The sequence below is a fragment of the Danio rerio genome, chromosome 15 (genome assembly GCF_049306965.1).
Source record: "Danio rerio strain Tuebingen ecotype United States chromosome 15, GRCz12tu, whole genome shotgun sequence".
NCBI classification, from domain to species: domain Eukaryota; kingdom Metazoa; phylum Chordata; class Actinopteri; order Cypriniformes; family Danionidae; genus Danio; species Danio rerio.
Window position 1 is genome coordinate 42,834,610 of NC_133190.1, and position 25,909 is coordinate 42,860,518.

At 34.9% G+C, this 25,909-nt stretch overlaps 2 protein-coding genes and 4 non-coding genes across 11 annotated transcripts in view; 3 read left to right on the forward strand and 3 right to left on the reverse strand.

Annotated features, from left to right (window-relative positions):
* Positions 1 to 14,920, forward strand: part of ngef (neuronal guanine nucleotide exchange factor) — a 55,365-nt gene extending 40,445 nt beyond the window's left edge. For all 3 annotated transcript variants that reach the window (XM_692454.8, XM_073923983.1, XM_005157788.6), the window contains 8 exons: positions 271 to 400; positions 2,713 to 2,787; positions 6,899 to 6,988; positions 7,207 to 7,370; positions 10,204 to 10,362; positions 10,447 to 10,526; positions 11,329 to 11,433; positions 13,565 to 14,920. In XM_692454.8, the coding sequence (XP_697546.3) occupies positions 271 to 400; positions 2,713 to 2,787; positions 6,899 to 6,988; positions 7,207 to 7,370; positions 10,204 to 10,362; positions 10,447 to 10,526; positions 11,329 to 11,433; positions 13,565 to 13,782 (1,021 nt within the window). In that variant the 3' untranslated portion in view covers positions 13,783 to 14,920. The remainder of the gene's footprint in view (positions 1 to 270; positions 401 to 2,712; positions 2,788 to 6,898; positions 6,989 to 7,206; positions 7,371 to 10,203; positions 10,363 to 10,446; positions 10,527 to 11,328; positions 11,434 to 13,564) is intronic.
* A 4,102-nt stretch (positions 14,921 to 19,022) lies between these two features.
* On the forward strand, positions 19,023 to 19,096 carry trnai-aau (transfer RNA isoleucine (anticodon AAU)). The gene has a single exon. It is a non-coding gene; the product is annotated as a tRNA-Ile (tRNA).
* A 1,338-nt stretch (positions 19,097 to 20,434) lies between these two features.
* trnap-ugg (transfer RNA proline (anticodon UGG)) lies at positions 20,435 to 20,506 on the reverse strand. Its single transcript has one exon. It is a non-coding gene; the product is annotated as a tRNA-Pro (tRNA).
* Positions 20,507 to 20,724: 218 nt separating this feature from the next.
* Positions 20,725 to 20,796, forward strand: trnaw-cca (transfer RNA tryptophan (anticodon CCA)). Its single transcript has one exon. It is a non-coding gene; the product is annotated as a tRNA-Trp (tRNA).
* A 261-nt stretch (positions 20,797 to 21,057) lies between these two features.
* trnap-agg (transfer RNA proline (anticodon AGG)) lies at positions 21,058 to 21,129 on the reverse strand. The gene has a single exon. It is a non-coding gene; the product is annotated as a tRNA-Pro (tRNA).
* Positions 21,130 to 22,335: 1,206 nt separating this feature from the next.
* Positions 22,336 to 25,909, reverse strand: part of si:ch211-281l24.3 — a 50,702-nt gene continuing 47,128 nt past the window's right edge. For all 4 annotated transcript variants that reach the window (XR_012391026.1, XM_073923984.1, XM_068213786.1 and 1 more), the window contains 5 exons: positions 25,234 to 25,491; positions 24,818 to 25,120; positions 24,435 to 24,707; positions 24,253 to 24,336; positions 22,336 to 23,001 (listed from right to left, as the gene is read on the reverse strand). Coding sequence is in view for 3 of the 4 variants with exons in the window: in XM_073923984.1 (XP_073780085.1) it covers positions 22,935 to 23,001; positions 24,253 to 24,336; positions 24,435 to 24,707; positions 24,818 to 25,120; positions 25,234 to 25,491 (985 nt within the window). In the remaining variant the exon portion in view is untranslated. The remainder of the gene's footprint in view (positions 23,002 to 24,252; positions 24,337 to 24,434; positions 24,708 to 24,817; positions 25,121 to 25,233; positions 25,492 to 25,909) is intronic.

Below are 25,909 nucleotides of genomic sequence, written 5' to 3' on the forward strand. Positions count from 1 at the left end.
AAGTGATGTTTGATTTGGGAGTGACTGCATCTTTTAAATAATTTTTTTTCAGTGAGTCTTAACTAACTTTTGTGACTTGTATAACTTTATCACACCCTTTTAAATCATATTTTAAGCTAAAAAACTGTAAAACTGGGTTGTGTTTTGCAAGTATTTTTATATTTTAAGGTATTTTTTGTGTCTTTAAGTTGCTTTACAGTCATATAAACTCTAAATGTTGTCTATTTATTATCATTTAAATATGAAATTGTCTCTGTACATGTCTTTCAGGCAAGAAAATTGTGCTTTTCGTGAAAATATGGCCATCTTAGAGAATCAGCCCAAAGTGAAGGGCCTTTCATTTACATCCTTCCTCATCCTCCCCTTCCAGCGAATCACACGGCTCAAACTGCTTGTTCAGGTAAGCGCCAGCCAATCAGATATCTCAAAAAACTTTATGCATGTAGTAAGCCAATCAAATGTCTGCCGCTGTTAATATATTCTGCTGCACAACATATTTAAAAATGACTGTTATCACGATAATTTATGCAATATCTGTATTGCAGAGAGGTGCAATACATTTATTTTATGTGCCAAGCATTTGTGTGTTTCATGCACAGGTTGTTTATCCCAATTTGCTCAATCAGATTGGACAGTAGTATCTTTATGCCCGCCTTCTCAGTAGGTGTTGCTCTGCTATTGGCTAAACCAATCCAAAGGTAGATCCTTAGAGCAGAGAGTTGTAAATAAATACTAATGGAGGGAATGCGTGCAAGAGAAATGGCAATGAATACTAATATTTAAATATTTGCAGAGGATTTCAGTTAATCATTATATCTTAAAATCTAAACATTTTCATCTTGACATAGTTATTTAATTTTAAAGCCTGAGGTAATTTAATTAGATTTATAATAAATCTATTACCAATTTATTTTAGTTTGATGAATAAATAAGTAAATTAATTTTAAAAATAGCTAGTAAAAAGAAGCTTTCCCTATGTAAATGTTAAATTGCAGGAAATATCATTATGATAATACTCAAAAGTAATGCCAGTAAGGTTCTCTAATTCAGGGGTTTTCAAACTGGGGTCTGCGGACCCCAGGTGGGCCGCAAGAGATAGCTTGGGCGTCTGCATAAAACTTGGCAGAAACAAAAAGTGATTTACGAGATATTTTTTTTCCAGTCCTAAAATTATTAATGACCAAATCTATATACAGTTTTATAATTTATATAAGTGGGTGCTTGATTGTAATGTGTTTATCCCAAAACCTTTTGTGCTTTTTAACGTTTTGCACAGAGTTGAATACTGCAATTAGCGGCTGTAAGTGCAGTATGATGGAAAGATTTTTTTAAAATCCTGCTCCCGCAAGCAGTTCATGCAAATCTGACTTGGTGAATGCTAAGGCAAAAACCAGAAAATATGACAAATCTTACATTGTGTTTGGTTTTACCTGCTTGTTAAGCAGGGAGTCGACAAACCCCAGTGTGTTCTTTGTCATGAGATTCTCTCCACGAATGCATGAAACCATGCAAGCACAAGCGCCATCTACAGCAGAAACATCCCAATGAGGCAACAAAATCGACTGACTATTTCAAACGTCAGGAGTTGTGTTTGGCCCAACAGGCTAGTCTTTTTAGGTATCAAGCATCAGTCCCTGAGAGGTGTTTAAAAGCGTCATATTTGGCATCACTTCACATCGAGCGTGCTAAAAAGCCGCACACAGTTGGCGAAGCATTGCTATTACCAGCTACCAAAGACATCGTCAAAGAGTTATTTGAAGAGGAAGCGGCACGAAAGGTAGATTGTGTGCTTTTGTCAGACAACACAGTAAGCAGACGCATAAGTGAGATGGCTGATGATATTTCGTCACAACTTTTACCACAGCTGCGAGCCAATAATTACTTTATACTGCAGTTGGATAAAAGTACTGATATATCGAATCAAGCACAGTTAATGGTTTACGTACGTACAAATTTATTGAGGAACTTCTCTTCTGTAAACCGCTTGAAGGCAGAACCACAGGTCAGGACATATTTAATATGATGGATCAGTTCATGATGGACAATTCAATGGACTGGTCTGTCTTGGTGTATTGGGGTGTGTACCAACAGTGCCGCCGATATGACCTGTAAGCACAGCGGCGTCATGACTCTGATTAAAGAGAAAGCCTCCAAAACCGTTGGCACACACTGCATGCTTCAAAAACTACAGAAACTACCAATGTTGCAAACATCCAGATTTAACTTTTCATAGACCAGTGCCTTATTTAGAAAAGCTATCTTGTTCAGTTAATGTAAATATTTCATTGCTTTTTTATGAAATATAAATAATTGTGAGAATTATTTTTGGCTATAGTGAGCAACTAATTAAATAAATAGTTTTAAAAACAATACCATTTTGCATGCCTGTGAAATAAGAATTATAATGTCTTTACGTTATACAGAATTTTAGTTTACATATTTATACTTGAAATACATAAGTGCCTTTAAATTTTAGGCAAAGGGGTCCTCAAATTAATATTAAACCAGTTTTAAACTCCACAAATAGTAAATGCTTTAAGTTTATATATGTTTAAGCCATAAATGAAAGCTCTGCATATATATATATATATATATATATATATATATATATATATATATATATATATATATATATATATATATATATATATATATATATATATATATATAATTCAGTATTGTAAACCTCAGATCTGCTTCTTTGTGTTTCAGAATATTCTCAAGAGGGTGGAGGAAAATTCGGAAAAAGAAAGGACGGCAATATTAGCGCACCAAGAGCTGGAAAAGGTAAGTTTGTGTTTGTGTGTGTTTTGATTTCAGGGTGTGGTGAAAAGCCATGTCGTTAGTGTGTGTCAATGTTTTTGGACTTTCACCTGCCAGGAACGTCGTACCGTGTTGTCTGCAGTACCAAGGTTACTTTACCACACCTCTTACAGCAGCAGAAACACCCTCAGAATGACTAAAACAGCTGTGAATGCTGCGTTTGTTCTTAATAGCTTTTTTAAACATCATAATGCGATTATTGCTGCATTCATGGCATATTGGAATTCATATAATTACGACTGAACTCCTGTTTAAGTTCTCAGCTTACATGTTATGGCAACAGTCATAATGCCTAAATGGACCCATGTGGAATTTTGTTGAGGTTGTTTACAGGAAATGTTTCAGTGTGTTAATTGACCACTATGTGCAAAAGTACATCATTTACCAGCAGAGATAAAACAATGTCATAAAATTAAGATAAATAAAGGGATCAGATCACCTTTAACTGCTAAGACTCCTGCCGTTTTGGTTTGAATGCATTTGTTTGTTTTCCAAATAGAACAAAGATTCATTTTTACTACAAATTTTTGACAGATCGTGTCAAGTATAATGTTTTTACTAATCATGCGTATGATTCGGATGTCATGGATGCGTCATACAGACTCTTGAATAGATTTTAAGGCCTGTTGTTCACACAAGAATGGTACACGCTTAGAAATAAATGTACAAATGCTGTCACTTGGGCGGTTCTGTTTCAGAAGCTGCCCTTTTCTACTTTTTGGCTACTCATATGTTTACATTATGTAGAAATATGTATCTGAAGTTTTTTGATATGGATCTTTATAGGTATAGAGGTCAATCTTTAGAAAATATTAGCATCCACACTAATAGTGTATACCATTGTATTTATTTAAATTCATCGAGATTCAGATATCAGTCAATGTTCTTAGCATTCATTAGCAGGATTGCTCATCAGCAGGATTCATTCTGGTTGGCTCAGTGTTTTAAGTGCTTCACTTAGCATGATTTAGCATTTAGCATGACTGATGATTGATTAGCAATCTGTGGATATAGAGTTCATCAGGATGGCTTTTAACTGGCTGTCAGTGTTTTTAGCGTTAATCAGGATGGAATCTGATTGGTCATCAATGTTTTTTTAGCATTCATCATGATCAATTCTGGTTAGCTGTCAGTGTTTTTAGCACTTGACTCACACGGTTTAGCATGATTAATGATTAATTAGCAATCTGTGAATATAGAGTTAATCAGGGTGGCTTTTAATCGGCTGTTGGTGTTTTTAACATTCACCAGGATGGAATCTGATTGGTCATTAATCTTTTAAGCATTCATCATGATTCATTCTGATTGGCTGCCAGTGTTTTTTAGTGCATGATTTAGCATTTAGCATGATTGACGATTGATTAGCTATCTGTGTGTATAGAATTGATCAGGTTGTTTTTAACGTTAATAAGAAAAATTCTAATTGGCTGTCAATGCTTTTATCATCATCTATTAATGTGTTAAGTGTGCATCAGGATTAATTCTGATTGGCTGATAGTATTATTAGCACCTGATTTGCTGTCAATGTTCAAACATGGTTGCTGGGCAGTATTTTTTATGTTAATCAGGAAAGATTCTGATTGGCCTTCAGTGTGTATCAGGGTAGATTCTGATTGGTCATCAATGTTTTTAGTGTTCGTCAGGATGGATTCTGATTGGCTGTCTGTGTATTTAGTATGATTGGTAGTCAATAGATTTTATGTCCATCAGAAAAGACTCTGACTGGCCATTAGTATTATAGCATTCATCATGATGAATTTTAATTTGCTGTCATTGTTTTTAGCCTTCATCAGGATGTATAGTGATCAACCATCAATGTTTCTCTCATGCATCAGGATGAATTCAGATTGGCTGTTTGTGTTTTTAGCTCCTGACTGTCAGTGTTTTTAGCATGGTTGGCGGTCAGTGTTTTTACCGTTCATCAGGAAAATTCTGATTGGCCATCAGTGTTTATAGCATTTATCAGGATGGATTCTGATTGGCTGTCAAAGATTTTATCATCTATTAACGTTTTTGTGTTCATCAGGATTCATTCTGATTGGGTGTCGGTATTATTGGCACCTGATTTGCCATCAGTATTTAAGCATGAGTGCTGGTCAATACTTTTAGTGTTCATCTAGATGGATTCAGTCAGTGTTTTAGTGTGATTGGTATTTAATATTTTAGCATTTATTAGAAAAGATTCTCATTGGTCATCAGTATTATAGCATTCATTATGATGGATTTGAATTAGCTGTATTTAGTATATTTTTATCTTACATCTTATATTTTTAGTATTATGTCTATTGTTGGTTTTTATGCGACTTATTACATTTAGTATACTTTATCTTGCCTCTTATATTTTAGTATTATGTCTATTGTTTGTTTTTCTCTCTTTTTATGTTGCTGCTGGTCTCTGTGAGTTACCAAACAAATTTCGTTGTACAACTACAATGACAATAAAAGTTCTTTACTTTACTTTTAGTGTTCATCAGGATGTATAATGCATCATGCATCAAGATGGATTCTGATTGGCTGTTTGTGTTATTAGCTCCTGATTTTTGTCAGTATTTTTTTTTTCGGGGTTTGCTGCCAGTGGTTTCAAAATTCAACAGGAAAGTTCTGATTGGCTGTCAGTGTTTATACAGGATTAACCAGGGTGGATTCTGATAGGCCGTCGATACTTTTGTAGTTTATTAGGTTGGATTCTGATAGTCCTTAAATGTTTTCATCATGATTAATTCTGATTGGTTGTTTGTGTTTTTAGCAAATAATTTACCAGCAAAGTTATTAGTGTTTATAGCATTTGTCAGGACGGATTCTGATTGGCCATCATTGTTTACAGAAATGGTTCTAAAACTTTTTTCATCAAGTACCACCTCAGAAAAAAATTGTCTCTCCAAGTACCACCAAAATGAGCTGTATTGAAATACAATTGCGCAGTGGGCCCAGTAAAGCAGCTACACCTCTGCACAGTTAAAAAAAAATACGTGGCATATACATAATTTTTGATACATTTTTAAATGTGTGTAGCACGTACATGACATATTTCATTCTTCCGCGTACCACTAGAAGGAAGCCTGCGCACCACTAGTGGTACACATACCACAGTTTGAGAACCACTAGTTTACAGCATTTGTCATGATGGATTCTGATTGCTCATCATTGTTTATAGCATTTGTCTGAATTGATTCTGATTGGCTTTCATTGTTTAGCTTTGTCAGGACAGCTTCTGATTGGCTATAAGTGTTTATAGCATTTGTTCTGATGGATTCTGATTGGCCATCATTGTTTATAGCATTTTTCTGGATTGATTCTGATTGGCTATCATTGTTTAGCTTTGTCAGGACAGCTTCTGATTGGCTATAAGTGTTTATAGCATTTGTCCTGATGGATTCTGATTGGCCATCATTTTTTATAGCATTTTTCTGGATTGATTCTGATTGGCTATCATTGTTTAGCTTTGTCAGGACAAATTCTGATTGGCCATAAGTGTTTTTAGCATTTGTCAGGATGGATTCTGGTTGGTCATCAGTGAATTTAGTGTTCATCAAGGTGGGCTCTGATTGGATGTCAAAAAGTTGAAAATTAGTTTTGAAAGTGATACCAATACTATCATTGTTGTGGTGTGTACTCTGCTATTATTTTACATTTATAACATAATAGTTACCATTCTTGTTGTGAAAAGGAATTTATTTGATATAATCCCAGAGGTCATTGCAGTTTGCGCATTCCACGAGATTTGTGGAATTTCTGATGAACACACACCTAATACCTGAACTCCTAGTCTGAGTGAAAATTAAAAGTGTTATTTAGTTAAACGTGTTCTCATGTGTGGGAGTATGTTTTTTTAATGGTGTTGATAACATTTCTGAAGCAATGGTAAAACCAGACGAACTGGAGGCTTTCATACAAGGCAATCAGTTTTAAAAGTGGGCTAAATAATGGTCTAATTTTGTATCTAAAAATACCAAGTTACTAGGTCAGTGTGACAGTGTAGGTTAGAGTACTTAGAATTAGCTCAAATGAAAAGTCAATGGGAAATCCCCTTCAATATATTAATGCACTGTGGGTGTTTGTATGTTTGTTGTTTCAGATTGTGAAGCAGTGCAATGAAGGAGCAAGGAAGATGAGTCGCACTGAGGAGCTGATCAGCATTGAGAAGACACTTGAATTCAAGTCAAAGGTACTACAAATATATATTTATATATTTTGCTGGATAGTTCCACAATATCACAATTTTACTCCCTTTCTTCATATATATTTATCCGCTTGGCCACAATCTGCATTGTAAAAGCACTATAGAAATAACGATGAATTCAATTAATGAATTGATTATATCATATAAATTGTATTTTTTATAAATATATAATATATGTATTTCTCCTCTCGTGTTATTATCAGTCAGTGCCGGTGATTTCTCACTCTCGCTGGCTCCTGAAGAAGGGTGAGGTGCAGCAGATGTCTGGACCCAAGAGCACTCGAACCATGCGCAGCCGCAAGCTTTACCATCCCATTTACCTGTTCCTTTTCAACAACCTGCTGCTCATCACCAAACGCAACTCCAGGTCTGTGACATCATCAGCTGCACTGCTTGTCAACACATTATAATGATGTCATCATGAGCAATGCCAATAATAAATCGATTTTGTATAGGACAACAAATTATTAATATTTTACTAAATAAAAATAGAGAGAGCGAAACGTTTTTGGTTATATTTCCTGAAGAATGTGAAACAAAATATACAATGCGATTACTCAAAGTGTGCAGATCCTGAAATTTTGCACTAAATAAAAACTGAAATGATGAATAATAGACCTATATTACACAATTTTTACAATACAACAAGCAGTGCACAATTTATTAGTGATGACCATTAATAAAAGTGCAGAAAATTGTATGTTTGATAAACTTAACTATCATTTTGCCCCAGATGAGATGCCTTAAAAATAAACAGATAAATAAATAAATAAACAGATAAATAAATGAATAAATTAATGAATGAATGAACAAATAAATAAATAAATAAAAAGCATGTTTTTAGTAAGTGGTCATCATTTTGCTATTTTTTCCAGGCTTTTTATTATACACACGCTGCTGATTTTTAACAGGTTTTCTTCTTCTAATGTTCTAAAGTTCTAATCAGTATAAATGGGAGTACCTTCAAGTAAACAAAACAGAAATGTGCGCACATCTAAAAATCTCAAAGGCAGGTGCTCGATCAGAAAAAATTTGGGTGATTGATTGCAGGTGTGATGTGTAGAGCTGTAGTACTCCAATTTGTGTTGTTTTACCTGATGAAGACCACGTTGGTCGAAACATTGTGCTATTAAAGGACTTTTAAGAGCTAAAGTGGCAGTGTGCTGATTTTCTTTAGATCTAGTACCTTCAAGTGCCAAATAATTTTATAAAATGTGCATGCATGCGGGTGTGTTTTTAGGATTTAGTACTTTTTAGAGTAATATTTTTTATGTTGTTTATATTTTGTAGTGAGAATTAATGAAGCAATTTTCTTAAATGTGTTCTGTTTTTGGTCAATCATGGGTTATAATTCTAATTTAATTTGATTATAAAACTATATTTATGATTATGTGCTCTTATAAATGTAACACAATACATTGTTTGTCAAAACACAAACATCTTTTGTCACAACAAACTTATTTTGGATGCAATTAAATATATACAGTTGAAACCAGAAGTTTACATACACTGTATAAAAGGCCACATAACCATTTAAAATCAACAAGCCAGAATCAACAAAAAAGCTAGATTACACTTTTGTTATATTACACTGGGGAAAAGACTTGGAGACATGTCCTGTAGTCTGATGGAAATAAGATTGAAATGTTTGACCATCATGACCAGTGTTACATTTGGAGGACAAAGGGGAGGAATTACAAGCCTAGGAACACCATCCCAACTGTGAAGTATGGGGGCGGCAGCATCACATTGTGGGGCTGTTTTGCTGCAGGAGGGACTGATTTACTTCACAGCATAGAAATACTAAAGCAACATCTCAAGACATCAGCAGGGAAATTAAAACTTGGCCACAAATGGGTCTTCCAAACAGACTATAAGCCTTAGCATACTGCCAAGTTTATTAAAATGTGCTTTAAGGACAACAGAGTAAATGTTTTGGAGTGGCCATCACAAAGCCCTGATCTCAATCCTATAGAACATTTGTGGGCAGAGCTGACAAAGCTTGTGCGAGCAAGACAGACTACAAATCTGACTCAGTTACACCAAATCTGTCAGGACGAATGGGCCAAAATTCCTTCAAACTATTGTGAGAAGCTTGTGAAAGGTTACCCAAAAATACCTGACAAAAGTTATACAGTTTAAAAGCAAAGCTAAAAAAAATAACAAGAAAATGTATGTAAACATTTCACAGTCTAGAAATTAATAGACAATTCTCAAAAAAATCTCTCATTATTCTGGCATTTAGCAAATGTAAATCATTTAGTTAATCCTAACGGACCAAAAATAGTAAACCTTTAGTATGAATTACCATCAGACATATTTTAAAAAATGGTTATGTTTCTGTAACCTTCTGGTTTCAACTGTATATATGCATGTGTGTGTATACAGTGCTCAGCATATATGAGTACACCCCTCACAAATCTCTCTTTTAAATTAATATTTTTATAGGAAGCTATAGAGCTAATCTAACAAAATAACTTATGATAACGGTCAAAAAACTAGCACACCCAAATGTATATGTTATATAAAAAATATTAAATACACATTTTAAAAAGAAGAAAAATTAAGAGAATTTTTTTTTTAAATTTAGTTGAAATTTTGTAGGTTGTATATATATTTATTTATTTATTTATTTTTCAATATTGTGTTTGACTTTAATTGTATTCTCTTTTTAACTGTCTAAATATGTTTGCCGACTAAAATATTATTTTAGTAAATATATCTGTTTAATAAATCTGTTTTGTTTAAATGCAACAAAATACACTGCCTATATTCACTGAGAAATTAATAAAACATTTTTTTTATTTTCAAAATGGAGTTTACACAATTATGCTGAGCACTGTGTGTATGTGTTTATAATTTTTCTTTTTTTTTTTGCATCAAAGTAATTTAGACCCAGTTATTTTGGAATTTGAAAATAATTCAAATAATTTCTTTAATTTATCAAATAATAAAGTTAAATTAATAATAAATAAAATAAAATATTCAAAACTGATATACTGATATTACATTAGTTTAGAAGTCAGAAACATTCTTAAAATTACAATAAAATAGTTAACAGGAGCACATATTTTTAATTACCAATGCTTTATAAATTGCATGTCATTTCAAATATGTTATGCTGAACTAATTGTTTAATTGCTTGTTATATAATTGCTTTAATTAATTGTTTAATTGTCTGTATTTTATGTATGTTTCAGTGGAGACAAATTCCAGGTTCTGGATTCGTGCAGTCGCTCCATGCTGAGGACTGAGGATCTGGAGGATCAGGGTCAGATGCTGGCCTGTGTGTTTGTGCTGAAGCTGCTGGAGAATCAAGAGGACAGAGAAGTCAGCTACATGCTCAAGACTGAGAGCGTGTGAGAATGCAGTCCTGTGTCTTTATCACACTGATTACAGCATGTGTTTGCTTGCTCCATTAATGCTGCTCTGAATGTTTGCAGAAGCGATAAACTGCGCTGGATTTGTGCTTTGACTCCAAACCGCCGTACGAGATTCCTCTCAACTAGCACTCATGAACCAGGTAACACGCATATTCAAACAGTGTATATTACATGATGCTTTGTCTTGTGTTTGAGTTTAAAAAAAAAACTTTAAACTTGAATGCATGTTGGTTTTGAGAAAAAAATCTTTAAGCTGATGAATGTAAACTGGCATTTTGGTGTCTGGTTTTGGCAAAAAAATAAAAAATAATAATAATAAATAATTTAATATATTAAAGAACAAAATAAATATAATATTATAATTTGTTATAATAATATTATTTGTTTTATTTTTGTAACTGATATTACACAATTAATAATAAAAGTTCATTAAAAATAGAGTGAATTTTTTTGTTTAGTTGTTTTATTTATTTAGTACACCTTCTAATATTATATATTTATTTGATTTATTTAAAACATTTTCAAATAATGTACTAATGAACAGTATCATAATTGTGCATACTTTATTGTTTTATTTTACTTGCAATTTTATTAAAATAATATTTTCTATTTGTCTAAAATTATCAAATTATTTAGAAATAATTTAATTTATTTATTGAATTTTTAATATAATTTAAGGTTTATTTCATTCAAAACCAAATATAGTAACAAATATATTAAGAATATAATAATATTTCATGCATTTATGTGTAGATAATAATATACAAATTACAATATCATATTATAGATCATATGTATTTATGTTACTATATTATGAAACAAAATAATGTCCTAATAAACACAATCAGATTTATTTTAATGTGTTAATCTTTAAAGAGCAGAAATATTATATGTTTTTTTTATCTGTGTGCATTATGAGTTATATTTCTGTTGGTCTTTCAGATTCTCCACAGGTTCAGTGTATCCAGTCTTACTCCTCTCAGGAACCCGATGAGCTTTCTGTAGAAATGGCAGATGTGCTGCACATTCTGGAGTGTACAGATGACGGTAAGAAATCAAAAAGCCATCAACGCACACTACACATAACTGAACTGTTAGAGATAATGGAACTACTTTCACTTTCGCTCTTGGATAGGGAAACCTTTATGCACAGACATCAATTAGTCTATAAATAAATAATTTAGTTTATTAAGCGCAAATATTTGTTTCAAAACTATTTCTAAATTCAGTTCTAATTTCCAGCAAACGAATAAATGAACAATAATGACCAAGTGGGGTCAAAATACTGAGTTATTTCCAAATACACCTGCCATGACTCATATGGTCTAAAACCTGACAGGTGGGCAAATCTGAGCTTGTTTTTAATAAAACAAATATAAATATGGATATCATAAATAATACTGCTAATAATAATAACATTATACAAAAGCAAATTGTTATGAATGAACTGAAAAAGCCTCTCGAGATGAAGAAGACATAAAAGCAGTGATTTCTCATATTTATGTAGGCTAGAAAATAATATGTTTTGTAATATTTTAATCCTTTATATTTATATCCTATATCTATTCTTATTATATCCTATATATATATCCTTAATATTTAATTTTTTTCATATGTAAAGATATTTGCCTATTGCTCTCTTGTGCGTATTAAGCAGTGTGTAAGCGAGGCGCAACTCTGAGCCGGAGTTTAGACCGAGTTAGTTTTCGTCTAATGAAAAATCTATTATAGTTTCTCAAAATAGCAACGCACCAGCGGTCCGCCTCAGAACGCCTTCCTTTTTAGACCAGAACGCCTATGGGCGCACAAATGAGCGCTAATGCATTTGCTCTTTAAACAGCATAGCGCAACGCCTCAAAACGACTCTTGCGCCAAGCTGAAACTACCAAAAGACTATTGCGCCACGCCTTGCGCCACACTGCGCCCGGGTGTATGATAGGGCCCTTTATGTTCATCAGAAAAGATTCTGACTTACCATCAGTATTATAGCATTCATCGTGATGAATTTTCAGTGTTTTAGCACTCATCTAGATGTATTATTATTGACCATCAATGTTTCTATCATTCATAAGGATGGATTCTGATCGTCTGTTTGTGTTTTTAGCTCCTGACTGTTTGTCAATGTTTTCAGCATGGTTTTGCAAAATTAAAGTATTTCATAAAACTTTTGCAAATGCAACACTGTTTTAAAATAAAATATTACATTAAATATTTGCGAATAAGCCACAGTTTCCATCCCATGTGTGTTGGAAATAAAAATCCTCATTTACTGTAAAACAAGTAGAATATATAAATATAAAAATATCTAAAATTGCTTTATCATTTCTTATTTTTCCAAATGAGCTGTGCCGAAGAGTGGCAGATGGCACACACAACAACTAATTGCATCTTATTACAATGTGTTTGGAGGCACATGAGGGATGTTTATATAATAAATAATTATTCAAAATAACGTTTTAATATTGTTAGATGTTTAAAGTCTAACACAATAATAAATTCTGTCATATTATGTTGTATTTAGAGGCACATGAGGGAGGTTTGTGTAAAACAAGTTATAAATAAGTACTCAAAATAATTTTGAAATATATTCTAGAATATAATAACTATTATACTTATAATCAATCTAAATTTAAAAATGTAGTATAAATATTATAATTATGATTGTTATATTGTTGAATATAATTTTTGCAACAATGCAAGTGTCAATGTTGTTTAGTGTCAATTACAATCAATAAAAAAATAATTCAATGTGCTCTCAGAAGCACTCTGGTCTAAAGCTTTTTTTAAATGCATCAAATCTAAATAAAATCCAGCAAAAGAGGCACATTATATCACTGTTGTTGTCAGACACAATCTAGACTCTTTTGGTCAAATGCATGTTGCATGAAATTACCTCTTGCAATGCTGCTTCCTGCCATCTGTTCATTTTACTATTTTTGTGGCACATCCTTCCTGTGTTTTCTTCTCTCTTAAGGATATTTTTAGCAAAGTGTCACCAGGAATCATCATGTATTAATGCTAAAAATCTTATTTAATTGAGGTATTCATTTGTTTTTAATTGTATGTTTATTAATGAAATGTTGCAATAAATAAAACATCATCATCATCATCATCATCATCATCATTATCACCTGTGTTTCTTTGTCTCTGAACACACACCTTCATCTCTCCTCCTCAGGCTGGATACTGGGTGAGAGGCTTCACGATGGAGAGCGCGGCTGGTTCCCGAACCGCGTGGTGGAGCGGATCATGAGCGCAGAAGTGCGGGCTCAAAACCTGAAAGAGTGCCAGCGCATCCAACAAGCGCAGGAAGGAGCGCAGGGAACCAGAGCCGCCTCCAGGGGGCGCGTGGCTGTCAGAAACTCCCAGTACAATGCCAGCTGGACTGACCTGTAGGCACAAAGAGCAAGACATGACACCGCATCAACACCACCATTCATTCTCCTAAATCAACAGGGAAAGCGATGGTACATTAGTACGGTGGACCGATTGTCATTCAGTGTCCTGTGTTTTTTTTTTTTTGAGGACTCGACAGGGTCTTGGAAGAGCTCTTGCACTTTAAGCACTTGTGTTTTATGAATCGCTGCTTCCATACAGTCCTAACACGCTGTAAGCATGAAGGATTTCAACTTCCGCAGTCTCTCACACATACAAACACACACAGGGACTACTTTTTGAGGTGAAGGAAAATAAAAGCTATCGCTACATGAGGACTTTTGTAAAGTCATAATGCTTCTCTCGGAAAAGGAATGTATTAATGTGCATGGTCACACCTTACTGACTATACAGGTTTGTGTTTTTAAACTAACCTCCAAGGACAACGAGGACGTACTGTACCGTGTGGAGCTCATTCTCCTGCCAATCCACCTGAAGAACTAAAATGAAGAGCGAGCGAAAATGAACTAAATTAATCACATTATTTTAGGAAATATGGAGGTAAATCATGCTGATGAAGAACACTTATTTCTGTTTTGTGCACGTGCTGCATGAAAGTGTGTGTACAATCAGTCGCGCACACATTAAACTATGTTTTCATACACAAACACACACTCTACACACACAGAAGAGCAATGTTGTTGAACCAGTCTAACACCAAGCAGTGTCCTAACCAGTAAGTTTCCAGCAAGCCATTTGTCTGCAGTGAGATAAATCATGTGTGATGTGGTATAATGCTGATTAATATCTCTGTTTTCATTCTGAGGATGTCATTTTTTAAGTCGTGTTAGTTTAAACATACCATGATTTCAATGCACAACCAATTCAAAATACAAGATTGAATTAAAGCAATCATATTTAAAGCTGAAGAAGCACAAGTTATCACACTATTGTGGTCAGATGTGGGACATAATCTTAATTTTGTTCAGTCTTTGGTCAAAGGCATGACTAGTTAATGGAGATCTATTAACAGCATCAAGAGTGAGCTGATTTGCCTTAAAAGGACAGCTCACTTCAAAAGCAAAATGCTGTTGTTTAATCTCATGTTGTATTACCCTGCGAATGTTTTTAGATGAATAAAGAGAAGGTTTTTACTTTACATATGCTCACACTGCTTATAATCCCTGTTTACACCTGGTTTTAAGATGCATTTTTGTTAATCTGATCAGAAGATGTGTAATATTAGAGCTGGGGTGTCCAAACTCAATCCTGGAGGGCTGGTGACCTGCATAGTATAGCTCTAACTTCCTTCAACACACTTGCCTGGAAGTTTTAGTATACCTAGAACAGGGGTGTCCAAACTTGGTCCTAGAGGGCTGGTGTCCTACTGAGTTTAGCACACCTGCCTCGAAGTTTCTAGTACATCTAGTAAGAGCTTGATTAGCTGGTTCAGGTGTGTTTGATTAGGGTTGGAGCTAAACTCTCCAAGACACTGGCCCTCCAGGACCGAGTTTGGACACCCCTGACTTAGAAAGAGCTTGATTAGCTGGTATAATTGGGGTTGGAACTAAAATATGCAGGACACCAGCCCTCCAGAACCAAGTTTGGGAACCCCTGTAGTGTTGCTGGATTTTCTGTCAATTTAAACACCTCCTAAAGCACAGGTGTGAAACTCAGTTCCTGGAGAGCCGCAGCTCTACACAGTTTAGTTTCAGCCCTAATTAATCACACCTGATAAAAGTAATTGAGTCCTTCAGGCTTGTTTGAAATCTACAGGTAAGTGTGTTGGAGCAGGGTTGGAAGTAAACTGTGCAGAGCTGCGGCCCTCCAGGAACTGGCTTTGACACATGTGTCCTAAAGTATCTTAATTCAAAAACTTACGCCATCTTATTTCTAAATCCATGTCTTTTCTAGTACACATGTAGTATAGTTATAAAAACGGCTTCAGTTTTAGTGTTTTATCACACAATATAGTTTATATTTGTTACAGATTATCACAAAAGCACAGGGATAATACTTTATAGATGAGCACTGTTCTGTCTATAGTAAAACAAATTGAGTAAATTATCTTTTAAAAGTTGCTTGACGCTAGAAATAAAAGTTGTATCAATTACACTCTTACACCAGTAGATGGCGACAAGCAATCATTACAACTGTTTATAATTTAAACGCTTATTCAAAGGATTTGTTCACAGATGCTGATATGATGAATAAGCAAATAAGTATTAATATATTACAAGCAAGTTGTCTTTTTGCGCGTGGCCTTGTCAGAAATTGAATATGATAATTGTTTGGCAGAACCGAAGTCTGCAGATCTCTGTGTTGTTTATCAATGTAAATTAATGCATGTAAATGAATCAAGCTTATTTGACATTATACCATCACAAAATCAGAAGTCTTATACCTGAACACCTGATCATTGATTTTCTTTCCCCTCAAAGAAATAAGGAATTTGCTCTAAAGTGAAGAAGAAAGGTATTATAACATGTTGTAAACATGTATATCTTGCTTAATCAGGACACATCCTTAAAATAGGTGTAAACAGGGCCTAAAATCATTCATTTACATTGTAATATGCTTTGTGACTTTGCTTCTGGTTTGGACACGGTTTGACAATCTTCTCTGAGAGAGAATGTAACTTCCATATGAGATTAAGTGCTCAGAGTAGTGTTTTATAGTTGTGTGCATGTTCATAGGAAAACCTCTCATGTTCGGACATGTGGTACAGAGTTATTGCCAAATAATTGTCCCATTTCATTTTTTTGTAAAAAGATAATTTATTGTTAATGAAAGTAAATCTTGTATGTTGAGACTTTGTTGAGAGCTCCGTCTCAGCTCATCTAATAAATGACAAGCACCCACTTTGTGTAAGGATTTTTTTGTCTTTGGTTTAATTTGAGAGTTTTGACAGTAATGTTACAATAAGGTTTTTAATACGTCATGAACTGAGTGACGTCACTGCTCCATTGAGTGCATTGTGTCTGACATTGCATCTCTGAGAGATGTAATCTCAGCTTGCATCATAAAGGCTGCATTCAGATACTATTATATTACATTAGCATGTAAAGAAGTCCGATATCAGGTAAGTCTCGAAAGCTCTCCGTGGCAAAGGAGGAGATATGGTGGAAGGGGGATTCTTCCAAAACAAAGATGAGGCAGTGGGTGAAAGCTGAATTTATTGAAGGCTTGTATCAATCTGATTGGGTTATTGCTGATTACAGATGAGAGACCAGCCGCGATCAATCATATCACATGGTCCTCTCGAAGTTAGTTTATAAAACTTCACTAACAGGGCGACACAGCGGCGCAGTGGGTAGCATGATCGCCTTACAGCAAGAAGGCCGCTGGTTTGAGCCTCGGCTGGGTCTGTTGGCATTTCTGTGTGGAGTTTACATGTTCTCCCTGTGTTTGCATGGGTTTCCTTGGATCCTCCGGTTTCACCCACAAGTCCAAAAACATGTGGTGTAGGTAAGCCAAATTGTCCATAGTGTATGAGTGTGTATGGGTGTTTCCCAGTGATGGGTTGCAGCTGGAAGGTCATCTGCTGCGTAAAAACATGCTGGATAAGTTGCTGGTTCATTCCGCTGTGGCGACCCAAGATTAAAAAAGGGATTAAGCTGAAAAGAAAATTAATTTTACGTATGGTGTGAACTGGCCTGTAGAAACCAGCCTGTTTATTTGAAGCTCATGCATTGCAGAAAACAGCAGCTGCAGCACCAACAAGACCAGACCACTTCCTCTTTCCCAAGTCTTCACAGATGCCTTTTACTCTAAAAGCTATATCAGAGAAGTGGCCTTTAAAGAAATATTTCACCCAAAAATCATATATTATAATATCACATATTTGTTTTATAAACTGTGGAAGTCAAAGGTTACGACTTTCTTTTAAATGTCTTTTTTTGTGTACGTTTGTGTTCAACAGAATAAGATTTGAACCACTCGAGGGTGGGTAAATGATGAGTAAATTTTCTTTTCTGGGTGAACTATCCCTTTAAAGATGCCCATTACTCATGGATCTGGTGAGAGTTTACAGTTCATTTTCATGCTAACATCTTTGGGATTCGAACCATATCTTGAACACACTTGAGAAGATGTAAGTAAATCAAGAAAAGCAGAGAAATACATGATAAATAATTTTAGATGAACAGATATGATGGATATTTGTTTATACAAGTAGATGAAGTAGTGCGGAAAAAAACTACAGTTACAATACAGTTTAGGAATGTTGAATATTGCTAAATGAAGATAAAGATTTAGCGACGTCTGTTTTAAACTAAGCTAGCTGATACTGAGAGCAATATTTTTTATACCGTGTGTAAATTACAGATCAAAGTTAGAATTAGACAAAACTTCCCCCTTTGAATTTAACAGAACTCTTTATCTTTGTACTAAAAAAGAATTCCGTCAACGAAGCTTTACTGACATCTATTGGTAAGAGACTATAAATGCAGCTTGTTTGCAACAATCTCTCAGACGTGATAAACTCAGACAAGTTCTGAAATTGTCACGAAAATATATGTGATTGTGAACAAGAAATTAATAAACGGTCAAATGAAATTGGTAAAATAAAGGAGAAGCAGATCGGTTTGACTGTACAAGGGAAATACCTTCACACTGCCGGTGCTAAATCATTTGCCGTCGGTACGCAGAGGAGAGATATGCGCTCGGGCTGCAGAGACTGTGTACGAGAAATGGGCCGCCTGTCAGTGCTCTGAGGCGGGGGAGGGGCCGACGGCATCGCCCACAGCTCGTTGATTGTAGGGACGGTACAGTATGGACAAACATCAGTCATTAGATTTGTCCCTTGTCGCTTTTTTGAAAATTTGTCGCCAGGGGGTCTGAAAAGTTGCTAAATCTAGCGACAGAGTCGCTAAATTGGCAACACTGATACGACTGGCCAACAGCTAGAGTGCGCTAGTGCTTCTCTGACGCACACATTTGTTTGTTTATATATATATTTATTTATGATTTATTTTTTGTTTTAATCTTTCTAGTGCATTTTAATGTGTTCTTTTATTCCCTGTAGAACAATATAACATTACGTTAGTGTTCTGTCCGGTCAGCGCTCGTAGTCTGTTGGCATCTCTCATCCTTGTGGTCATATTATGACTAACATTAGTTGATGATACTGGCATATTACTTTTTTTCCAACCTGCCCTACCAGGTCTTCTCACCCTTTTTGTAGCGACAGAAATATCTAATCTCTAATCTAATTTTGGTGGTGAGTTATTTTGAAAAAGGTTTTTTCCGCATAGTCTCATGGCCGGTTAGCTCAGTTGGTTAGAGCGTGGTGCTAATAACGCCAAGGTCGCGGGTTCGATCCCCGTACTGGCCACAACATTTATTTTGACTTGACGTTTCTCAGTTTATAGATATGAATCTTAATGCATTTTACAAAGATTATATTATTATTATTTAAAAAAAAATATATATTATTTGAGAAAATAAATTCATTCATTTTCCTTTGGCTTAGTCCCATTTTTCATCAGGGGTCATCACAGTGGATTGAACCGCCAATTTATGTATATGTGCATATGTTTTATACAGCGGATGCCCTTCCAGCTGCAACCTAGTACTGGGAAACACTCACATTTACACACATACACTGTGGACAGTTTTTTTAATTCAATTCACCTATAGCGCATGTCTTTGGTGTACCCGGAGGAAACCCACACCAACACAGAGAACATGCAAACTCCACACAGACAGCCCAACTGGTCCAGCCAGGACTCAAACCAGCGACCTTCTTGCTGTGAGGCGACAGTGATAACCACTAAGCCATTGTGAGAATTTATTTGTAAATAATATATATTTTTAATGTGTTGGCACGAGGGCAACTATGCAAGAAGGATTCAGATGGCGCCCATGGGAAAAGGGCCAGGCATATTTTGGTGGGGTTTATTGCCACTTGCCACTTAGTGATTTTTGAATGCTTCATCAATTTTATGGGGTGATGAGCTTCATACAATATCTGTCAACTTGACAAACTTGATTGGGCCATAGAAATTCCAAAACAAAACAGGAGGGTGGCGGGAGATAGGTGTGAAGAGTGGTGTAGCTGGTATACTGCGTATGCCTACGTTTTTCCACAAGATGTTTGGGTATTTCGACTTCTGAGGATCAATAATTGCGTATACCCTCTGTATTTTCACTAGCTTTGCTGATTAGACAACCATTATGTATGTGTATTTGCGTGCCCTTTAACTATATACCAAATGTTTTTTTTAACTCGCATCCTAATTTGTTGCAATAGGTGCCATTTTGTTTAACTTGCACCATTCCCCGCCCTCTGATGACGATTTTCTTAGTTTGTTTCGAAGACCTCAAGTCAACTGTTGCTATGCTTAAATAACATAGCGTTATGTGATTTATGATTTGTCTTTGCCACATCATTTTAGTGTTAGGTATAGACTTCTGTTAGTTTGGTTTGATACAAGCATGCACGAATGTGACAATCAAACACAATGTCTGATTGGTTTAAAGGAGCCTATTAAATGTAAAGCCAGTAAAGAAAGTAAGCTAAAAAGATGTTTTTCTATGTATGCACAGACCCTATTGATTTAACTTAATTACGGATGAGCACTTCTTAATAACAGATGTAATCCAGGACAGGAAGTATTATTTAGCTTTCCCAGGATCATAGTGTATTTTTGTTTTGATTAATGTAAAATAAGGGCTCGTCCGGGATTTGAACCCGGGACCTCTCGCACCCAAAGCGAGAATCATACCCCTAGACCAACGAGCCACAACACTACTGTTTTGCAGTTTGCTAAAAGCACTTTTGAATCTGTGCACTGTAAATAGAAGGTTAAATTACATAATGTTTTTGGAAAGGTGTGAAAAATGCTATAACAGTGGTTAAATAAAATATTTTCTGAAGAATAATGATACATTTCAACACCATGAATTCCCGGGCAGCTTAAGGTTGTGTAAATACTTTGTAATCCGTCAGCAGGATTCACAGACCTCGTGGCGCAACGGTAGCGCGTCTGACTCCAGATCAGAAGGTTGCGTGTTCAAATCACGTCGGGGTCATACCTTTTTGTTTAATCCAATTCATATATGAATGCTTAATTTTACCACTCTTGTTGTTACGTACTACTTTACGTATGATTGAGAGTTAATGTTGAATAGACGCGAATACTATACACGTTAGCTTAGTATATATATATATATATTATCAGTACAATACTATATACGTTAGTATTGTACCGTGAAACAAACTATGCAGATTTAATTACTAACAACGTACATCTTTTTATTAATATTCAAGTAGTTTTTTTATTAAAATAAGCAGGGCTCGTCCGGGATTTGAACCCGGGACCTCTCGCACCCTAAGCGAGAATCATACCCCTAGACCAACGAGCCGAACGACGTAATCATTTTGTTGTCATGATATAAACAGTCTCCATGCAAAAAGTCCTCGTTTATTTTCAACTGTTTTCACACTATAATTTAAACTTTCTGGCAATTTGCAAAACCTTACACTCGAGGAGCAAAACACCCGACTAGATTTGCAAACTGCACACAAATCTTCATCTTTTTCAAAAACATGTTTGGTTTCTGTCCGAGTAAATTACACAAGGGATATCTATTTACTACTTTCTTGCGTGCTCTCCACAGTAATAATTATGAATCCAATAAATAAATAGGTTGACTTCAGTCTTGCTGTTGTGTTTAGAGTACCATACATTTTCTCTCTGTCTATTACTGCAAAGTAGCCTTAATGTGTAGGCTACATGTAACTAAGGAGCAAAATGAAAAAGCGCTTTATACTTTAAACTTAAAGTTATGGCAAAGTTGTTTGCAATTTGAGAAATGTGTGGTTTTACGTGTTTTTTAAAGTAATGCTTCATTTTGCAAGCGATGTTAAACATTTTGCACATGTCTTTGCATTACTTGGATGTGGGTAGTTATATATAAAAAAAGAGGCAAGGTTGTGAGAAAATGTGTTTAAGCAGTTCAAAAAACTGTAAAACAAAATATAAATTTATGCAACCCACCCACACCCCATTATAACAACATAATATTTTATATTGTAGGCCTACTATTTACCACATGATGAATTGTTGTGAGACATCAATTGAGTTGACATGGTTTCAGAAATCTGCCATCACTGTATATCATAAAGCCATACTTTGTGTACGAGCCATTACATTTACGCAGTTTTTTTTTGTGCCAGGCTCTTCAGTAAACCTTCTCAACAGAGTCCATTGGTATCTAAAGTGTATCCTGAGTTTTGTCATTCATCAGCCTGTTCATGACCAACAGTTAAACATTTCATGAACGAGCAGCGCTACAATGGAGGCTGTAGTGGTTTCAGTGTCTTTTTTACACAGATTAAAAATAATGATCTTAACAGATTCTAGAATCCTTTGCAGCCCCCTTAGCTGCATCTGGTGTCCCCCAGACATGATGATGACAGTTTAAGTAGTTTTAAAGTCATCAAATCTTTTAAAACTGACTTCAACTAGGATCTATCAGACCTTTTCATCAGTGAATTGTCGTTAGCTTTTCCACCAGGCCAGAGTTATAAGGCTGAGGCAAAAGAAGAAGAGAATTTAAGAGGCAAAGTAATGATCAAAATAAAGTTTATTGATCAATCTTATAATTGATTATAAAAGTTGAGTTATTGTGGCTGGTTAAAGAAACAACCATAACACCATTAGTCAACATCCACATATTTATAGCAGGTTAATAAAGTGCACTAACAGTAACTGGAGTACTTTTATATTATGCTTTTAAACAAGTTTTTTTCAAAGAGCTAGTGTAAAACATGGTACAGAAGAATAAAAAGCATAAATATATATTGTTTATATTCAACATTATAAGTGTACATTACCTTTTTCTTACTTTATCAAGAATACATTGTTATGATGGATTTGTAAGTGAATCAAATTCAAATAAACACTTTAAAATTAAGAATACATACACACAAAGAAACTTTTGCTTAATATCTTACAGGATATACATCATTAACACGGATTTGTATATAGCTTTCTTTTTGTATTTAGCTTTTCAAATTAACCATTTACAGTAAAGATATATAGATTTGCATTTTCAATTGCTCATAAAAAAATCTAACTACCAAACAAAGCAGTTTGTTAGTAAATGAATGAAGATATTCATCCCGCTCTACTATTTATAAATCTTCAGCTTGCAGTTCAGGGTCTTCACCATATTTCAAATCTCTTGTCTTTGATGAACTGCTTTCTATCATTGATTCTGTTTCCGAAAAGTCTGCAAGCACAAAATTGACCACGTTATGATATATGATATATATGGTTATATGATATTAACTCAATTGGTATGAAAAACAAAAATCAGGAAAAATCTATGCAAGTAAACCATTTTTGACCAAGTTTTGCACTAATCTTGTATTAATAAAACACCATCAAATAATGTCATTTTAATCACACATATATAAATAATCTCAAACAAAGACGTATATTTCAATTAATTAATAATAAAGTATAGTATTTCAGTTCTCTAAATAATGCATAACACATGGCCCAGTGTGGATGTAAATTTGGCATTTTGATTACCTATTATCAGTGCTTAATTTGAGCCAGATCTTGCCAGATCTTATTCTGGGAAATTTCAGATATTTGTATTTTGCGTTCCGTTATTTATTTATTTTAATTGATTAGGCATTAACTTGTGTGTAGTGAATACCTGCATGTGTGTGTGAGTGAGAGAAAATAGAGTGCAAGCGAAGCGAAGGCTGTGTGGATTGTATTTTCAACCAATCAGCTTTCTTATGTTTACAATCACTCTCATTGGTAGGTAATTGTTTTCTGCGCAATGAAAGGCATAGTGGTCTACCTAAATAATGTTTGTATTTTTAAAATGACAAAGAGGCAGTCAAGCATATTTTCTTTAAAAAAAAAAAAAAAAACAGGTAAAACTGATAATGAGCCTGATCAAGAGATCTCGAAAGGTTGGAACTGCACGCCTGGATCAGGATAGAGGGAGACAAAAGCAAAGCGAGCCAGATCAGCCAGAAAACATGACGGAAGAGCTAACTGTGGGCTCTTCCAAGTCATTTTACTTTCACTTGGAAGTGAACTGAATGTCAGTGGTGTTAGTAAACTGAACACTGATGTTTCATTAGATTTATGTTTGTAGCTACATGTTTGTTTTTATCCACGATTGACCCATAACGTTATATGGCACCAAATAATTAAAGACCGTTCAGAAATGTGATGCTCTTTTTTATGCTATCACCGTTTAATGACATCATGTTTCAGGAAAACTGAAATTGTGTAGTGGACATGGGTCAGGGTAACGTTTGTTTCATTGTTTTATTCTGGAAATTATTCATTTACAAATGAAGCACTGCTTATTATTATATTTAAACAGTTCAATCAAATAAAAAAAAGTATCATATGACTTTAAAAAAAGTGGTCAATTTGACCATGTTTCAGTCATAAATTACACAGGCCCACAGACGGTTAATAAACCTACACTAGCACTGTCACACACACTTACCGTACAGTCTGGATATTGCTGTGATTAGAGACGATGCTGTGGATTTTGTTTGCTGATTCATCTGTGATGTTATTGTGACTCAGACTGTAAGAAAAAAGGAAGTAAAGATTAGAAAAACACAAATAATCATGTCTCTAAATAGTGTTTCATGTTTCTCTATTCCTGGTGTCTCTGTAACTCACTCTAGAGTCTGGGTTTTGTGCAGATGAGGCAGCAGCGGCTCCATACACTGATCAGTGAGTTTACAGTGACTGAGGTCCAGTTCTGTCAACCCTTCAGAATATTCCAGAAACACCGCCAGCTGTTCACAAGATCTCTGGTCCATCTGAGTGTGACTGAGGTCCATCTCTTCTCCCAAAGCCTGTGAAAGAGCCTCAGCGCTCCTCAAACAGCGTCTCTCAGCTCTGTCTTTACTAATACAAGCCAGAAACTGCAGCAGCAGAGCTTTACTACAGCTGACCAGAGCAAGGAAAACACAATTAGATGCAAGAAAGCCAGAATAATGAACATATTTGATATAAAGAATTATTAATGCAAAATGAATAAATTAAATGTTAATTAATACCTCAGCTGGACTTTAGGCAAAATTGGCCAAAGTTGTTTCAGAGCCTCATCAGAGAGCTCACAGTCCTTTAAGATCAGCTTCACATTTAGAGTTTTCTGAAGTACAGATGAGATTATTGAACTGTCTTTGATGCTTAGATTAAAATGTTCTTGATTTTCCTCTGTGTCTGTTAAATCCAGAGCGGTGGAGCAGGAGAAGTCCAGTGTGTTTTTTAGAGCAGAGAGCAGAGCAGCTGCTGCCTCCTGCTGGACATCAGTGGAACTGCAGCAGTGAAGCAGCTTCAGCAACAGCAGCCTGTCAACACTAAAACATCCACAAATAATGTTAACAGACACTTTCTTGATTAAAACAGGAAAATGTCTATATATTTTAAGTTTATTATGATGCATTAAGTCTCTACTATTAAATCAGTAAACCTGAGTTGTGTGACTCTGTTGAACAAAGGCAGAATGCTCTTGAGCTCCTCTTCTGGTATGGATGTCCAGAGCAGATTGAGTTTGAGAGTGTTGCAGTGCTCCAGAGTGAAGCGCAGGGCAGCACAGTGAACAGAGTCCAACACTCTTCCATTCAGGTTGATGTAATTCCCTGCTGAACTCATTAGACTGGACACATACTCAGGAAAACGACTCTCATAAATTTCCATAATGATGGACAGAGTGAGACTCGGACTCAACCTGTGAAAAATAAAGCTATTTAATATAATTTACTTGAATAAAAAGCACTAAATGAATGCAAACCCTCAATGTAAGCTACATGCAACTGCATTGACTGAGCTGCTCTGCCATTACGTTTTTATTTGTGAGTGAATCTGGAAGGCAAAGTCAGCTGATTTAGCACATTGAACTGTTTTTTTTTTTTTTCAAAAATAGGAAAAAAAGAGGGTATTTGTAATGGATCAAGGATTATTACTGATTTTAAATTAACTTTAGTAAGTTAATATTATAATTAAAATGAAAATGTAACCTGAAAACAAAGGTTAAATGTCTTATAATATGATTTTAAAATTGAATAAAAAATTTTCACAACCAAAATGAATAAATAATATTATGGCTAAAAACAGCCTAAAGTTCTCTCAGTAAATTTATTGCCTTT